We start from the raw sequence: 19,281 nt of genomic DNA, 5'->3' as shown, positions 1-19,281 counted from the left end.
TGGTTGCTCTGGCAGTCAGCAATTACAGGGGCTGTGTGGGGGGCAAATTAAGCAAGAAGGATGGCAGATAAATTGTCTGACATATCTAATATGTGTAAGACCAAATATCCACTAAATTCTTTCTTGGATGTCCAGATTGCTTACTTTGTGGGGCTGTCAGAAATAGATCATTTATTTACTAGGCACCTGCCAGTTGCCAGGCAGTGTGCCAAATTATGGGAATATAGAGGTGGAAATACAACTTTTGGTTTTAGGGAATTTAGGTTCTAATGGGGAGGAGTTCTTTGGTAATGATAGACTAACTTATAGCATACTAAAGCCCCCCTGGGAACATTCGAAAAGCTGAAAAATCTGGAAAAAATCTGCATTTCAGCTTTTCTAACTAGATATTTATATTTCATAAATATATCTGTATTACATAATTATACAATTATATATGTGCATATATATTTCAGCTACCCTAACTGTTCTCTGAAGGACAAAAAAAGATAGAGAGGGAGGGAGACAGGGATATAAATAGGTAGTAGATAGATAGATGATAGATCATTTTTATTTGGGTCCTAGATTCTCTTTTTCTAGAGTTCTTTAACATAGTAGCCACTGACCACATGTCCCTATTTAAATTTAAATTTATGAAAATGAAATACCATTACAAATTCAGTTTCTCAGTCCCATATGGACTAGCTACATTTCACATGCTAAATAACTACATGTGGCCAGTGGCTGCTCTATGTATACAGTGTAGACATAGAATATTTCCATCATCTTATAAAGTTCTGTAGGACAGTATTTTAATTCCCTGACATTTTAATTTTTAGATTTTTACCAATGATTATGTTACCCCTTTGCCCAGAACCTTTCCCTGGCTCCAGACTCTTGAGTATGATGTTCAAGGTTTAACACAGTATAACTCACTTCTGTGTCCCTGACTGTTGAAAGCAGGCACAGTGAGTGCAGTGATCAACCACTGACTGAAAGCAGACAACATAATCTCAAATCAGATGTCCATTGCTTTGTGTGACTGTCCTGCACAGAGAATGGTGCTTAGAGCACTGACCCTGAGTCATCAGATGACCTCAGCCTTCTCTATCTTGTGATACTAAATGGTAAAATAAATAATGTTTTGGTTTTGGTAAAATAAATAATGTTTTGGTTTTTGGAATTCCTATTGGGAAACTATTTTGCAAGTATAAGGGGCAAGTGGGATTTCTACCATACTGGGTCCCAGCTTAGCCATTTATTGGCTTTTAAACAGAGAATTTAATTTTCCTCTCTGCTGCCTCAGGACTCCCAGTTGTTATGTGTAAGTCATCACACCTATCCTTGGCATGTGACTTGTGACACTTAAATGTGGTTTTGCAAATGTGAAAAATTACTTTATAAATCTAAGTGCCATTTAAGTCGTATGGCATTATTTTGGATTGCACTGTGGGTCAGGTCCATAAGCTACTCTACTACATGCTTTGCCATTTCTTTTTTGTCTTACAGTGATTTCTCTCAAAGCTTCAGAAGACTCATCCTTTGATAAAAAGAAAGCGACTTGGGCATTTTTTGAAGGTAAAGCTTGCATATTTCTTTATGATAAGATGCTATCTCACTTTTAGATAATTAAAAAAAAGGAATAGAATAAGAGGAAAGACCTTAACTTTTTAGTTTTGCCACATCAAGTTGTTTTCTTGTCCGAAACTTAAGAGTAGGACAGGAATTTCTGGTGGTATGTGCCCACAGGTTTTGAAGGAGTGAAAGTGAAAGCCCCAAACTGCATAATTTAGGGTTGTTTGTTTTGTTTTGCTCCAGAAAGTCTACTCCCAGGTGATATTAGGGAAGGATCGTCAAGTAATATAAAAATGGAAAGTACATCACTCTAACTAATTTTATCTTAGGTTCTTAAGGAATTTAGGATTCTAGCAATAGTTTGAAAACCTTAAGCAAGTGATTTTCAACCCATTTGGAAATCACTGGGGATTCTTTTAAAACACTGAGGCCTGCATCACATCTCTAGAGATTCTGACTGACTTGGAACTTGTTTAAAGCTCTCCAGATGACTCCAGGGTGCAGCCAGAGCATAGAGTAGTGTTTCCCAAAGTTAGTCTCAGACCAGCAGCATCAGTATCAGCATCACCTGGGAGGCTGTTACCAATGTACTTTGTTTGGCACCATCCTTGCTCACAGACTCAGAAAATCTGGGGGTGGTACCCAGCCATCTGGGTGGTTTTGATGCAGGCTCCAACTTGAGCCTTGGAGCAGTGATTCTCAACAGGAGGTGAGAATCCAAGGGACATTTGTCAACCTATGTATACATTTTTGGTTGCCACAACTAGCATTTTGATGCTATCGGCATCTATTGGGTACAAGCCAAGGATGCTGCAAAACAGCCTGCATTGCACAGATTAGAACCCCACAACAAAGAATTATCTGGCCCCAAATGTCAAGAGTTCTGAGGCTGAGAAAACTAACCTAAGAGAAAGAAAAGTTCACAGAGATTGTTATTAGAAAGAAGTTGAAGGTTATGACCGTAAGTAATGAAAGAATGTACATTGTGAGTTCTCAGTCAGAGCCTTTGATCTGTACAAAACCGATTAATGTAAGAGATGATCAGGAAATTATAAAGGATTGCATCTTGTGGCATTTATTGATGGGGATGACCTTGTCAAAAAGATCTAAGGAGATGTGTGTGTCTTGGGGCCTCGCAATCCCTTTTTGGTACTTCAACAGGTGTGGAAGCAGAGCTAGCCCTAGAAGAGAGCATTTGGTCAAACCTACCCTTCTAAAAGCTAATTAAAAACAGTTGGTTGAGGTACTTTCTCTCTTGGAAAAATGTAACCATAACTATGAACATCATTTGCAAACTATAAGATGTCACCTAGGTAGGCCATTATGATTTATTGTTTCATTTTAAAGTCATAAATATTGTGTCTCTCAGATTGTGATTTACTCTAACAGTGATTCTTTGTATTCTCTGATTTTCATCTGCATGCTTTGTAGCTGCCTTTTTTTTTCTTTATTTGATGACCTTCTTCTAGCAAAATAATCCCAAATTCCCTCCCTTAGCCTTTCATTCAGTGAATGCCTGCTTGTTCATTAGCAAAGACATGAAAGTGACTTTACTCTTCCTGGGGTGAAGCAGTAGAAAAAGCTATTAATTTAGTCCATGTTTCTGGAGCTGCCCTATAACCCAGGCACTGTGAAGGTGTGTTATGGAGATGTCTGGGTGGTGCCTCGAGGCAGGTCATTGGCAGCTATGACAGCAGGAACCCTATTTATCATCAGATGCCTAAGGATCTTTTCAGGACTTGTTAGTAACTCAGACTCTGTGCTTCCCTCCCACCCTCCCTCCCCCGCAAAAAATTCTGGTTATTACATTTAGGAAGTGATTAAAGAATTTGCACTTTATCGAGGCTCCAAGTGTTTCCAGTGCAAGTGGTCTGAGGACCATATATTGAAAATACCAGGGTACAAAGACCCAGACTTTGTATATTTGGAAGGATTGTAGCATTTAGTCCCCATATACATTGCAGCATAATTAGCATCCCTAAAACACTTTGTGTAATTAATATTTTATAATTCATGTGTAGCTACAGAATCTCAGGATTACCCTCTACCTAACTCTCTGCACAATGTCCATGGCCCAAATTGCCCTTTCTTCTCAACACAGAAAACTAGGTCCCCTCTGGGCAGCAGAATTAGCACTCTCACTCTGCATAATGCCTCAGAGCAGCTGTTTCCACAGTGCTCTTTTCCTATGATTTCAGCAGCAGCTTTTGTGGGTTTTGCTTTCTTAACCCAGCCATAGTGTTGGTCAGGTCAGGATATGGTTGAAATTCTCTGGCATGTGATCCCGGGCCTTTGCCCTTTTGTTCCTGGACAGTGAGCTGCAGTAGTTCTTGATGAGGGATATCCATCCTCCTAGGCTTAGTTGGGCCTGGCTGTGTGCCAGCAACACAAAAAAGGCATTGTCAGGCCTCTTGGTAAGATGCTAGAGTGAGTTAAAATCCCTCTGGGCTGTTGCTCAGGTATTTTGCCCCAAGTAAGATGATATTACAGGCTAGATTTTAAAAAATACAGCAGAAATACAAGTTTTCTTCACAGAACTGTGATCTGGACATTTGCATTTGCCTTAGAAATGGAGAGGACTGGCATTGACTTTCTAGATTCAGTGTGGTTCAAGAGAATTGGGTTCCTTCATTCTGTTGAGGAATGCTGGAGTTACCAGGTTTCAAAGCAGCTCTGAATACCCCTGTAGGCCTCGGGGTTGCTGGGCAACAGGTGCTGTGCTGTCTGCCTTTTGTTGAGTCTACTCGGACTGGCCTGCTGTGGCTTGGCTTTCTGGAAGCAAGGGAACTGGCACGCGGACACTGTGCACCCCATCTCTGCCTCCCTGCCAAGTGAGCATCACGCCAGCCTGCCGGCTGGCCCCACCATCTGCTTCAGGGAGGCTTGAGCTGGGGGCCGTGGGGAGACATTTTCTGCATGGCGGCTTGCAATTGAGCCTAAAAATGACACTGATGCCTTAGGAAGTCCAATGGCAAAAGACAAAACTGCAAATGAATTTGGGGAATATAACAAGATTTTTAGAACTATTTTAAGTGTGCAGGTATAAGTAGTATTTTAAAAGTGAATCCCAGATTTGGTTAAGTGCAGACGTTTTGTTAAATTTGGAACTGAAAGCTTGGATTCAGTCTTTGTACAAGCATTGTTTGGCCTGGTCTGTTTTAAAACCTTTGAGTCAACATTTATAATTAGAAGGGTGTTTACATAAAAGTTAAGGAAAAGTCAAAAGATAAGGCAACATTGGACAGGCATTTCAGCCTCAGAACGGCTACCTGGAGCAGAGCCGAAGCTGCCTCTGTGGAGCAGGGTACAGCTTTGCTCTAGCTCACCTAGAGAAAAGTGGCCCTGGAATGTTAGGAGTTTATGACCCTAGCTTAAATGGCTCAGATTTCAACCTTTGTTTGCAGAGAAAGATAGGGGAGGTAGTTTCAGTGTTTTGAGTAGATAAAGCAGGACGATCGTTCTTAAGCAGCAAAAGAAATATTTGGAACAGAGAAAGAAATGAGAACTTTGGGGTAACAGTTGCTGCCCAATCCAGGAAAACTCAGATGTTCTTTTTTAGCTTTTCTCTCTGCAAGGTCACAGTAAGGTTCATGTAGCTTCAAGAACACAGCAGAGAGCAGGCATGATCCTTCCGAAGCCTGTGGGGACCCACACACGGGTGGCTAGTGCCTGTTGGCCAGGGTTCACAGCCTGGAGGGCCTGCGTGCTTTGTGGTTAGCTGAGCCTTCCAGACTGGCCAGATGTTTTATGATTCTGTAGCCGCAGTTGCCTGTGGAGAGCCCTTTTGTGCCACGTTAAAGAAGCTGTGATCTAAAACCATAACGTGGGCCTCTTGGAGCCCCTCACCTCCTGCCAGGGCAGAGTGGACCATAGATGTCTATGATATGCTTCTGTGGGAGATTCTCACTTTGGCCTTGTTTCTCCTTGGTTCCTGCAGTCCCAGAACCAAGGAAAGTGTCCTGATGAAGAGGTGAGCTTGTGGATCACGTCACTCTGCTCCAGTGGCTCAAAAACTTTAGTAAGACAGTGGCTCAAAAACTTTAGTAAGACACTTTTTCTCCATGTCAGCGATGAGACTGAAACCAAATTGCCCTTTTTGTCCAGGGATCCATAACTGCGGAACCCTGAGAGGCAGTGTCGCGCCCACCTGCCTCATGCCTGTGGGCCTGACAATGTGACCGCATTGTTCACCATCTTCTTGTGCCAGAAATGAATCCGAAACCTGGACTAGTTCTCTTAATGGTGTGTAAATCCAGGATTGGTCATATGTTCTCCATGTTTTGGCCTGGCCTGTATCTTGTCACGAATTCTGCTCTGTGACCTCTCCTCTGTTCTTTAGACTTTCAAGTTGTTTAAACGGAGGCCCAGGCCTCTTTCCTAACTGACCACTTGCAGAATGCTCTGTTGTATTAATCTATGAAGTCACACATCTGAGACAGAGACCTCTCTATGGAAAGGGAGTTTTCATTTTGGTTATAGAAGTTTTCTCTATTTCTATCTCAAACTCTTCATATACCATTGAATTCCTTGACCCTGTATTCTGGCTTTGTTCCCCACCATCCTGCTGAATTGGCTTTCTCCAAGACTTTTCAAGCAGCTTCCCAGTGGGAAAACCCAATGGGTGTTTTTCAGCAGCACTTGATGTTATTAAGGAATTTTTATTATAACATTTTAGTTTCTTGGCCTTTGGAATTCTATGATGCTCCCAATTCCCCTCTGTGGGAGACATTTCCTCATTTCTACCTACCCTGCTAACTTAAATATTAGTGCAGGTGCTCCCTTCACCCGCAACCTTGTTCTGTTGTGATTTCCACTTATTTTTGTCCAGGCTTCTAAGTTTCTAGGAACAGAAACCCACTCACAGTAGCTTAGGCAAGAAAGCCGACTGAGCCTAAGACCATGGGAGTTGCTCATGGGCTCCAGGGGCAGAATCTGCACTGGGCTTCCCCGGGGCAGGGGCTCTGGAGGGGGAGGCGGAAGGAAGCCGAGATGTCTGATTCCATCCCATTCTCCCTCCTCCTCTGTCGTTGACCATAGCCTTACCTGCTTCTGCAGGCTCGCTGAGGAAGCCAGCCACTCCACCACCCTTAGCATGCTTACTTTTTCAGTTTAAGCACTTAACTAACTGCTTCTCCAGTTCCCAAGGGCTTTACAAAGGTACATTCCTATTGACTCAGCAATTCCACTTCTAGGAACTTAATCATAAGCACATGATGTGAGAGGTACATTAAGGTTTAAGCTTATGGATGCTCTTCATAGAATCATTTGCTATAGAGAACATTTAGAAACAGTTTGAGTAGCCAATAAGATATTTAGCCACTTATATTAATATGATAAACTTTTATCACATTTTAAAAACAGTTCAGAATCAATTTTGAATAGAGCTTAATGAGAAATTGAGATTAAATAAAAAGCAAAATATGAAACTACGATTTTAATTCAAAAATATATACATATGCATCATAAAGTAAACCAGGGTAATGGATACTGAATACTTTATTTCTCTCTACATATTTTTTCTCTATATATTTTTATTCTCTCTATATTTGCATTTTCTGTGTCATTTTAAATACAACTCATTGTAGAGCTCCTGTCTTCTAGGAACCCTTCTTGGCCTCCCCACCCTGGGTCGGGTCCCTTTTCTGCCTGTTTCTAGTACTGGGCACACACTTGTATTGTCACAGGTGCTGTGCAGCCTCTGATTTCTTAATGAGAGGACCTTTGGATGTTCATCGTTACATTTCTTGCTCCATGTAGGAGCATGGCCGATAATAAATGTGTATTGACTGAAGAAACTTAAGTTGGCAGAGAAACATTTTTTTGAAGTTCAAACATTTGCCAAGTTCAAACATCTGTAGCTTTTTGCTGCATAGAAGGTTAACATAAAGTTTTTAGCTTCCCTTCCTCTTTCTTAGCATTTTATCAATCAGATTGGTGATAAAGTTGATCATTGGAGTTTAAGAAATGGATGTATATTGTTAGGGGTTGAATGTTTGTGTCCTCCAAAATTCATTTGTTGAAATCCTAACCCCTAATGTGATTGTGTTAGGGGGTGGGGCCTTTGGAGGGTAGGTCATAAGAATGGAGCTCTCATGAATGAAATTCATGTCTTTGTAAGAGGAGGTGCCATGAGGGTTTGCTTGCTGCCTCTCTGTTCTCCACCATGTGAGGATACCAAGAGAAAGGAGGAGATACCAGGAGAAGAGCTCTCACCAGACACCAGATGAGCCAGCGCCTTGATCTTCTGAGAACTAAATAAGTGTTTATTATTTAAGCTACCCAGTCTATATTTTGTTATCATAGCCCAAACTGATTAAGACATATGTGAACATGGTTTTACTATTGGATCTTTAAGTTTATTTTGAGAAAACTGTATATTAACATGTATTTCTAGGAAATAATACAGAGAGATAGATCTTTTGTATCGGTTTGTATCCTTTACCTAACTTCTCCCAATGATAATATCTTGTAAAACTCTAGTACAATATAGCAACCATGATATTGACATTGATACAGCCAAGAGACAGAATATCCCCATCACTATAAGGGTCCTTTATAGCCAAACCCAATCCCTCCCATCCCCAATTCCCTCCTTAACTCCGGCAACCGCTAATCTGTTCTCCATTTCTATAATTTTGTTGTTTCAAGAATGGTATACAAAGTAAACATTATATAAAATAAAATCATACAGTATGTAACCTTTTGGGATTTTTTTTTCACTCAGCATAATTCTCTGGAAATTCATCCAGGTTGCTGCATAGGTCAATAGTTTGTTCCTCTTTATCACTGAGTAGTATTCCATGGTACGGATGGACCACAGTTTGTTTAACCATGCACCCACTGAAGGACATTTGGACTGTTTCCATATTTTTGGCTATTATGAATAAAGCTGTTATAAACATACATATACAGGTTTCTGTGCGAACCTGAGTTTTCATTTCTCTGAAACAAATGTCTTGGAGTATAACCGTAGGGTTGAATGCTAGTTGTAGGCATGTCTTTTAAGAGACTGCAGCTGTACCATTTTACGTTCTCACCAGCAGTGTCTTACGGGCCCAGTTTATCTTTATCATCGCTAGCATTTGGTATTTTCATTCTTTTTTATTTTAGTGATTGTCATAGATGAAGTAGATCTCATTCTGGTTGAAATTTGCATTTTTCTAATGGCAAAAGAAGTTGAACATCTTCTCATGTGCCCCCTGTGCATTCTCTTTGGTAAAATGTCTTAAGTTTCTGCCCATTTTATAATAGGATCGTTTATTTTTACTGTTGAATTTTGAGAGTTCTTTAAATCTAGATACTAGTCCTTTGTTTGATTTATGCCTTGTAATAATTTTTCCCAGTCTGTAGCTTGCCTTTTCATTCTATTCATATGAGTGGTTCAGGAGCAAAAAAAAGTTGTAGTTTGTGAAATCAAATTTATCAACTTTTTCTTTTTTGGATGGTGCTTTTGGTGTCAAGTCTAAAAATTCTGTTTAGTCCTAGATCCCAAAAATTTTTCTCCTATGTTTTTTTCAAAGGTTTTCTAGTTTATATTTTACATTTAGGTTGGTGGTTCATTTTGAGTTGATTTTAGTTTATTGAAGTTTATTTTATTTGGTGTATCTTCTCTGATGTGAGCTGTCCTGACATTAACCCTCTGTGTCTTTGCCTTTTAGATCTCTATGTGTATGCCGTGTTTGTGTGTTGTGTGGGGATTCTCAGTGTTCTGCTCTTCACCCTGACCATCATCTGGCAGTCGGTGTTCAGCAAGAGGAAATCCAGAGGTAAGAACAGATAAGATCATGTCTAGAATGAGAGCACAACCAAACCACAGACAGCAGAAGTACTCTGGGCAAAGTATCATCGTGGCTGAAAAAGTTTTCATAAATCAGGGATTTTTTTTCCTGTGACTGTTGAGCAAAGTGAGTGAGAAGATGTGTCTCCCTTACACTCTGCTAAAATCAACTGTGATCATTGCTGATATCATTTAAATTCTCTTTTTGTCCCCTCAAATTCCTTCCTTCCTTTGTTTTAAGGACCCTGACCTCTGTCATTCTCCTAGATCAGATGAACTTGGATTTGATTCTGGTTCTGCTACTTAAGACTGAGTTTTTAGACACTTTCCTTAACCACTCCGAACTTCAGTTTTCTCATTTATGGAATGAAAGAAGATCGACACCACCTTCCTTAGACTGAATGTTCATAGAGTGTTCATAATTTAATTACAGTGCTGGTGCTGTGCCTGTCAGGCAGGTGGGATTAGAAAGGCTCCACTTCCCCTTTTTCTCATCCAGTCTGAATGTCCACTTTTTCTTGTTGGTGTTCCTGTTCCCCTGGACTATCCTCCACCCCTTCTCATTTCACTCTTTCTTTTTAGTGACTACGGTTCTTATGGCTGTCTGTTTTCTGTCTCTAGCCTTGCCTCTCACCAAGCCTCAATGTCACATTTCTACCAGCTTGTGTGCATTTCCTCTGAGGTACTCTCCCTGCAACTCCCTTCAGAATTTCCAAAACAGATGGGGATGCTATAGCTCCCAGAGATGACATGGGTAAGAGCAGGGCTCTAGAATTAGACCACTTTGGTCAAAGGGCAACTCTTCACTTACCAGCTGATAACTTACCATGCCTCACCTTCCCCATCTAAATAATGGGGAAAACAGTTGCATACCAATCTCATAGGATTGTCGTGATGATTAGGGTAACAAACAAACAAACACCCAAACAAAAGCCCTTAATACATTCTGGCTCCTTGTAAGTGTCCTGTATTTATGATGACATATGGTTATAGTTATACATAATAATTATTATTAGCCCAAGGTCATAAAGCTGAGAAGTGTTAGATTTGGTGGTCACAACTTGAGGGGACACTCAAACAGGGAAATTGAGCATTGTTTCCAGAGGGAGCTCTCCCCAGAGGTGTAAGCAGGGCTAAGGGAATCAGGGAGGGAGGGAGAAGGAGGCACTCAGGGACCAGTGCCTGCAGGAATCTGTTTTCACCCTAGACCTTAGAGGACAGAGAAGGAGAGATTCTTAAAACTTGCAAGACCTGCAGCTGCTGGAGAAGTGTCACTAGCAGGATCCTTAAAAGAGGGACTCAGGCGATGCCAGACCAGGTGGCTACAGGAAGAGGGCCAGGAACATGCATTCCTCAGACCTTCCCTTCACCCTCTCCTTCAGATGTCCTGTCACTGCTTTGGTTCCACCAACCAGAGGCCACAGGCAGTGCATAGGAGTCAGCCTCCAGGGGCCCGAGTATGGTGGAAAAGGGTGGACGGGGATCCGGAAGGATACATGGAGATTCCTAGCATAGTCAGCATAGATGGGGTGAGAGCTATAACTAGATCTTTCTCCTCCCCAACCTGCACCCTTCCCGCCAGGCTTTATGTGTGTCTCTGTGCTGTGCTCTGTGAGCCTTCCTCCATGGTGTCTGCCCACCTCATCAACAGTTGCCAAGCTTTCCACCTGTTCCAAACCCTCGACTCTTTTTATGAGCTTGTGGCACATGTGCAAATGCATTTGTTTCCATTCAAGAGGACAGTGTGTAAGGCAGGGACCCTTCTCCTTGGAATTTGGCTCATGACAGCTGCTCAACAAATGGTGGACAAATGGTTTTAATTTTTTTTTCAGCTGCTTGGCCCGCAACTGTGGGAGTTCGGAAGCCGCATAGGCAGTCTTTAAGCCTATTTTGCTCTAAAGACACCTACTTCTGGGCTCACGGGCATGATAGAGAATCTGCTGTGAGTTGCAGGCTATGTTAGGCTTTAGGCAGGATGAAGAAAACAAAGCAAGGTAGTTAGTTAGTTAAGGACACATCTATATCCTCCAAGGCCAGCAAAGGCAGATGGACACACTCTCCAGGCTTCACATAGAGCCACTGAGAGTCTAATTCTTAGCTGCCCTTGTCTTCCCTGGAGTGGGCTCCAGACGGCCTCCTGTGCTCCTGTGCACAGTGTCCAAAAGCCCTACTGAGCTTTCAAGAGCTTTGCCTGAGCATCTGCTGTGGGCCAGACTCTCACTGACTCCTCCACATTCTCATGTAATCCTTGTCACCAGTCCAGGATGACAGTTCAGTCACTCCCATTTTACAGAACATAGCTGAAGAACTTGATAAAGTCCTGAAACAAGGAGTGGCCAAGACTAAGCCCAACCTGATCCCTAGCTTCCCACATTTCTATTCAAGAAAACCTCACCCATCTAGGGGCTGACGTTGCCCAGGAGTTTTCCTTCTAACTTTCATGGCAGTTGTTGGCGAAGTCCTTTCAGAACAGCAGTTCATAGCTCCTGCAGCAACTGGGGAGCTCGGCTTCGGTCTGGTGCAGCTGTACCATTAGGCTGGCCTCAGATAGCCCTGGCAGGGCAAGTCCTGCCCCATGGGAGTCCTGGTGATAGCCGTTGCCTGGACCCCTTAGAGCAGCACCGCCCCAACCTGCAGTAGCAGACCATTCACCTGGAAACCTGCTCAAATGCAGATTCTGATTCAGTGCATCTGGGCAGGCCTGAGAGTCTGCATTTCTGATGAGATCCCAGGTGGTGCCACCTCTGCTGGTGCGAGGCCACACTTTGAGTAGCAAGGCCTTAGTGCAGATTCTTAACTCTATCCCAACCAGCACCCTCTTTTACAACAAATATATTGAAATGATCCTATTACTATCTTGAAATGAAACTCATAGATAAGATATGCTACCTCTACCCCCTCAAAACAATTTAATGCTCTAAAATATGAAGAAATAAATAGAAAATAATTTGTAACACAATATAACAAAGTTTAGTACTTCTTTTGCACTTCATCTTTTGAATAAGTTTGAATTTCAGAGAAAACTTTCTGTGTATGTGAAAGGATTTTACATATATGTATATATTTATATATGTTACATTTACATATAACATACATACATGATATATATTAAATGTCTATATAGTCATGTGCCATATAACGATGTTTTGGTAAATGAGGGACCATATAGATACTGGTGGTCCCATAAGAGTACAATGGAACTGAAAATTTCCTATCACCTAGTGACGTCGTTGTGCTGCCAGTTGTATTAAAGTATAGCACATACAATTTTGTCTAGAACGTAATACCTGATAATGATAAATGACTGTTAGTAGTTCATGTATTTACTATACTAATACTTTTTATCATTATTTTAAAGCGTCCTCTTTCTACTTTAATAAAAAAAAAAATACATTGCTATAACAGTATGTCATGTTACCCTGGCAGTCTCGTACATCCCATGTTTACCACGTCTCTTAATTACATTATTTTCCCTTGTGCTTGATTTAATCTCATGTTGTTTTATAAATTTAGTGTAGCCTAAGTGTGCAGTGTTTATAAAGACTACAGTAGTGTACAGTAATGTCCTAGGCCTTCACATTCACTTACCACTCATTCACTGACTCACCCAGAGCAACTTCCAGACCTGCAAGCTCCATTCATGGTAAAGGTACGGTCATGCCCTATATAGGCGTACCATTTTTTATCTTTTATATTATGTTTTTAGTGTACCTTTTCTATGTTTAGATGTGTTTAGATACACAAATACTTACCAATGTGTTACAATTGCCTACAGTATTCAATACAGTAATAGGCTATAAAGGTTTGTAGCCTAGAGGCGATAAGCTGTCTCACACAGCCTAAGTGTGTAGTCGGCCATACCATCTTATAGTTTGTGTAAGCACACTCTATGATGTTCTCACAATGAAATTTCCTAACAACACACTTCTTAAAACATATCTCTGTCATTAAACAGCACATGACTGTATATTACATTTATATTACATATATTATATTTACATGAATTTATATATCTATGTTTTATATAAATAATATATATGTATACACATATATATACACATATATATATACATATGTATATACATATATATGTGTATACATATATGTATACACATATATATACGTATACACATATATATGTATACACATATATACACATATATATACATATATATGTGTATATATGTGTATATATGTGTATACATATATATGTGTATACGTATATATATGTGTATACATATATGTGTATACGTATATATATGTATATATATATACGCATACATGTATATATATGTGTATGCGTATATATATGTGTATATATATGTGTATATGTATATATACATTATTACTTATTTATTACTTATATATTAATATATTAATATATAAATAATATTGATATATTATATATTATATATTATATGTGTGTGTGTGTCAATGTGCATGTGACAGGGACAAGTATAGACTGAAACAGATATACCTTAAAGTCCAGGAGTGGCACTGCTCATAGTGATGAGATTTCTAAAATACCAGTTATTGATAAGGTTTCAAATTTTAAAAAAGAAGCATACTTTCTGATTTTCATGTTCTTCAAACATTCACTGTGTATTAAAATGAGGGAAAAACCTACCTTGTTTTTATATGTAAAATGGATTTAGGTCCCAGGCTCTGACAAACAGGTTTTTCTTCTCTATGTGAATGTCAGGAGGGTCATTCAGAGTCCTGTGGGGCAAATCATTTGTGGACTGTCTTGTATATTGCTGGATATCCAGCATGCCCGCCCTCTGTCTACCAGTTGTCAGGTATTGTCCAATGTGATAATCAGACACAACCCAGAGAGTTCCAATGGCCCTCACAAGTGGGACCATCCCCACTGAAAACCCTGGACTTTGAGCATGCTTTTCCTAGATCTGATGCTCTGTCCCTTGAGTTGGAGGAGACGAGGCTTCCAGGAACCCCTGGAGATAGGTACAGTGGAGGTCTGCTTCCATCCTAATATTTTCTCTGGCATGTAAGTTGTTTTATTAGGTCTATTTCACAGACAAAAAGTAGGGGCATGCAAAGTGCAGGTGAATTGCTCAGATATTGAACCGGACCCCAAACCTATCCTTTCTAGTTCCAAACCCTGTGCCTTCCTCTGCAGGACATCAACAGAAGCCATCCTCTGAGACCACTGTCACCACTGCAGGCAGGTTTGAGACAATTCAGTTGCCTTTATCGCGCCCAGGATGGCAGCCCCTGGCTCAACCAGTGGCATTCCAGGGGCAGGTTGGCAGGTAGAATTGCAGTGAGGAGCTCAGGCCTCCAAATTGTTTTCTTAATGAAATTTAAAACAAACAAACAAACAAACAAAAATGATCTGAATGGATGGAGAGGATCTGAAAACTATGGCCTTGTTTAGGTCAAAGATCTTTCCTGGTTCTGAAGATGTAACTGAACAGTTGTGTTTCTTGTTATTGAGTGAGCTCTTACCCTGAGCACATACTGCTAATCTCCAGATATTCCAGTTATCTATTGATGCATAAAAAAACATCCTGAATGAAAAGACTTTCAACATTTATTTTCTCAAGTTTCTGAAATCTGGGCTGGGCTCAGGTAGGCAGTTCTGCCAGCAATCACCTGGCGTCTCCATGTGGCATCAGTCATCTGGAGTTGACTGTGACTAAAAATCTAGGGGGGTGCCCCTCTCAGCCTTGGGTCTAGCCTCTGAGACAGATGGGACAGCAAGGTTGGCAGCATTAGTTCTCTCTCTCTCTTTTGCTCTGCTCTCTTCAGCAGAGTGGGTGGCCAGACCACTCTACTTGGCAACTCTGGGCTCCAAGAGCATACCTAGACTGGATGCTGGCACAGTTGTCACTCTGCCATATTCTGTTGCGTAAAACAAGTTGTGAGGGCAGCCCAGACTCAGGGTAGGAAGGAGAGTCCACCTCTCTGTGGCAAGAGTGGCAAAGAATTTGTGGTCATCTTTAAATCACCTCACACAAAAAAACTTGATTGCTGTCTTTGCCATTTCCAGACCCAAAGGGAAGTTCTCAGCTGAAGGATGAGTGAAGGATACACCCCAGTCATTCTAGGTAGCTGGAGCATAATTGTGACCGCTGTGGGCCCTGAGGACTGGTGGTACTCGGGTGTTTACCAGGCAAGCAGCTCATTCTCAGGGAGCACTGCATCATTCGTGCCCAGGCAGGGTTGGGAAGGAGTTAGGGGGAAAGTGTGGCAGCAATTCCAAAGCAGTAGGTTCTAGCAGGTGCCAGAGTAAGACCAGGGACAGGGCACAGCCCTTACGTCACACTGCACACCAGGAGGCTGCTCCTTTTATAGGCTGGCTACAGATGGTTATGGAGCTTACTGGGGGCAGTCAGGCATTTGTGGGCCAAATCACATGTGTCTAAATAAAAACCAACATCACTCTTATAACTCAAATATAGTATATTCTTATATTCAGTACATCATAACTTGCATCATGTTGATTAAAACTGTTAATATATATAAAGGGTTTATAAACAGTGCTTGGTGTGTGGAGGGCCTAGGCCTTACTAGGGACCAATAGCAGTATAGACTCCCTTGTTATATTGATGGTTTCTGAGTTTTCTATGCAAGTGTGTGTTTGTTGGGCCTTCTGCATCCCGACCACACAGGAAAACAAAGCCCTCCTGCCTATGTGGGAGCCACAGAGCATCCAGGTTTGTAGGCTTCTTATACACATGTGGAAAGCAGAGATGAGCCCAGCGCCTGTTCTCCCACTCCCTCGGCACATCAGAGTAGGTGCCCCACTCCTGATACGATCTTCCATGGACCCTGAGATAAGCAAAGCCCATCCTGGAAGCCAGGGAGCCAGAGGCCTAGCCTCTTTCTCTCTCAGCCTTTCTGCTGTGCTGCCCTCACCACTGGCCTTGCACTGCCTTCTTTTTCAGAGGCACTCATTGTTTCCATGAACTCGAGTTAATGGAAACCATGTGCTGCTTGCCAAGCACAAACATGCTTTCCACTCCCCTCCAAAGCTATGACTTTCTATTCCTGATCTTTGTGCTAGGGGGCCCAGAACTGCATCCCAGGGCCTCTGCATTTCAAAGTCAACTGGAAAACACCAACCTGGTGGCCCAGAGCTGAGCCCCAAGTTATTCTAGTAGCTCCTCAAGCACAGTGGTTTCCAAAGATCTTTGCTTCTTGGGAAGTTTGTCTGGACTCACTGCTTTGGTGTGGTCCCAATTATCTGCCAACCTTTTGTGTGTGAGCTTTTCAAAGGACAGTTTTGAAGGCACACCAGAACCAGACAGGGAAGAGAGCAGCCTAACCTCTTTGTGTCTACTCTCCGTGTTCACTTTGACTCAGTTTATCTTGCACTCCTTGTGCTAGCTCCAGAGCCAGGCCTTCTTAGGGCCTGCCTAGACACCTACATCCCTTTGTCATAAGCGTGCTCTGTGCTGCTCCACCATGGCCACAGGAATGAAGGCCCTGTGATCTTTTCTCCAAGACCTACAAGAAAGAAGGAGCTTGGGGGCTGTGTCCCACTCATAGGTACACTTATGGGGCAAGACCACAAAGCACAGAATGGGGTGGCTGTGAACAAGGAGGAGCAGGGGGCAACCTCGGGGCCTCAGAGAGAACAAAGGGCTCACTAGCATGGCATCAGTAACACTCGGTCATCCTAAGCATGAGCTTTCCTCTCTAGCATTTCTGAGGTGCAGTCTTGTCTGCAGAGTGTGTGGGAAGGCTTGTTGGCTCTGTGGGCCCACTGGGTCTTCAGGAGAAAGCCTGTCTTCCCTGTGTGGTGGCCCGTCAGCCTCCCCAGGGGCTAAGTAAAGAGAGCACTGGAGTTAGAGCCTGGGTTCAAGCTTTTGCACTTACAAAGCTGGACTTCTCAGGCCCCAGTGTAAGGGCCTCTTTACCTTGCAGAGTTGTTGGTGCTGTATAGTGGCCAGTCCTGGGCACGGGCAGCTCTGGGGAGCCCTTCTCCTGTGTGCAGTTCACCTTTCCAGGTCATATTCCTCCATCGTAGTCATGAGGACTGCAGCATTAACCATCCCAGCTGCTAGGGCCCTTCACACTGTCCTGAGTGAGCCATGTGTATAATTGGACATTTCTTTTTAGCAGTCACATTTAAAAAGGTAAAAAGAAAGAGGTGAAATTAATTTTAATCTATTTTATTTAACCTGATATATCCAAAATATCATTTCAACATGTAACAATATAAAGATTCTGAATGAAATATTTTATATTCCTTTTTTCACACTAAGGCTGAAATTGGGCATGATCTCATACTTCTAGCACCTCTCATTTTGGACTAGTCACATTTTTCAGTGCTTGATAGCCACCTGGGGCTCATGACTACCACACAGGACACCGTGACTCCAGATAGGCAACGTTATGTGCTGGTGCTTTTCTTTGAATGGCTCTGGCCATAAAATAGCTCTTTGTACCAAGAGAATAAGAGGTAGAAAACTTGGTTCTCCTTCTCAGCTTTACACCTGGTGACTCAGAGAGATGACTTGACCTGTCCTTGTAACTGCGCTTGCCTGGGAACATTGCTTTGTCAGGCTGCTTCCTGAAGGGAGCTGTGCTTCTGAGTGTGGCATGGTAGGAGCCCCTGGGCAAAGGAAAGAGCTGGCAGGAAAGGGGGAACACCCAGGTGCTTTCTGTCCCCCCAGGCTGCAGGGCTCCCTGCATGTGCTGGGGCCAGAGAAGGCTGGAGTTATGCAAATACCTAGGGCCCTGTGCAGGGCTGCCACAGTGCTGACTGTGAATGCAGGACACTCAAGATAACAGATAAGGTTCTATCTTGGGGTCACTGCAAGGCCTGGGGGTCTGAAAAGGGTGTAAAGGAGGGTGGGGGGATTGGTGAGGGAAGGTCAGCCACACATTGGAGGCTGCAGCACTGCTACAGGGCCTGACAAGATGGGGGAAGCATGGCTGCCGCCACTCCAAGTCACCAATCTTGGGGTGGTGGTGATGACAGGGAGAGGCCCATGTAGAGATTAGAAAGCCTTCAGCCTGGACACATCACCTGGGAGGTATGGCCATGAGGCAGGAGCTGGGAGCAATGTGGCCCCAGCTGAGGAGGCAGAGAATGGTGCTCACTGGTGTTTTCCTTGATTAGACTCTTCAGAGTCCTAAAGATTATTTTTTACGCCTGCAGCACCTGGTTTTCCTAGGTGGTCTCCCATCCAAGTACTAACCAGGCCCAACCCTGCTTAGCTTTCGAGATCAGATGGGATCAGGCTTGTTCAGGGTAGCATGGCCGTAGACATAAGATCACAATTTAAACAGAACTTTGTACTGCATTTTTATTTCTGTGCAGGATGGTCGAGTTGCTTGGAGCCAGGGGCCTCCAGGTCAAGCACCCTGGGTAACAGGCCATGGCCCATGGTGGCACTGATTGCAGAATCACTCTTTACTGGCTTCCTTCTCTCCCTGTTCTCACTTCCTTACTCTCCAGTGGGTTTCCTAGGATCATTTCCCACATAGACTCTGCCCTTGAATCTTTGTCTTACCAGCTGTGCTCTGGGAAGCCCAAGGGAAGATAGGTTAACACATTTACGCAATGAGCACTGATTATGCTCCATACTTAAGGTTTATTCTGGGCAAGCCCTATTTCTCAGATGCTCATAAATCTCACCTTTGGTGTCTAGAATCACTTTTATCCTCTTGGACAGTCCTCTTCATTAAACAGGCATTGGCCCTGCATTATGATGCTGAGACCTCATAAGCATCTATTGGCAAGTGCCAGCACAGGTGTATCTTCTGTGCCTGGCCCTGACCATCCTCGTTGGGTTTGTGGTCCTTCTAAGTCAGCCCCTCACCCCCAAGGCCAACTATTATAGGAGCCCTTTCTGATCTCTAGGCTGCTCATCTCACTGCCATTGGATTGGACTTCTCAAAACACGTGTCAGGCAGCACATGGCATTTCCTAGGGCCCCAGTCCCATCTGTGCCCTGCTCCAGCTGTGGCACTGC

At 42.7% G+C, this 19,281-nt stretch overlaps 1 protein-coding gene and 1 pseudogene across 1 annotated transcript in view; one reads left to right on the top strand and one right to left on the bottom strand.

Moving 5' to 3' along the window:
* Positions 1-19,281, top strand: part of VSTM4 (V-set and transmembrane domain containing 4) — a 97,151-nt gene that overhangs the window by 35,754 nt on the left and 42,116 nt on the right. Inside the window, exons 3-4 of the mRNA XM_039872352.1 lie at positions 1,489-1,557; positions 9,213-9,320. Of these exons, the coding sequence (XP_039728286.1) occupies positions 1,489-1,557; positions 9,213-9,320 (177 nt within the window). The remainder of the gene's footprint in view (positions 1-1,488; positions 1,558-9,212; positions 9,321-19,281) is intronic.
* On the bottom strand, positions 18,456-18,574 carry LOC120610204 (uncharacterized; annotated as a pseudogene).

Source organism: Pteropus medius, unplaced genomic scaffold, assembly GCF_902729225.1.
Source record: "Pteropus medius unplaced genomic scaffold, Ma_sr-lr_union100, whole genome shotgun sequence".
Lineage (NCBI taxonomy): Eukaryota > Metazoa > Chordata > Mammalia > Chiroptera > Pteropodidae > Pteropus > Pteropus medius.
Note: the sequence above shows the minus strand (reverse complement) of the source record. Positions and strands in the feature narration are given on the sequence as shown.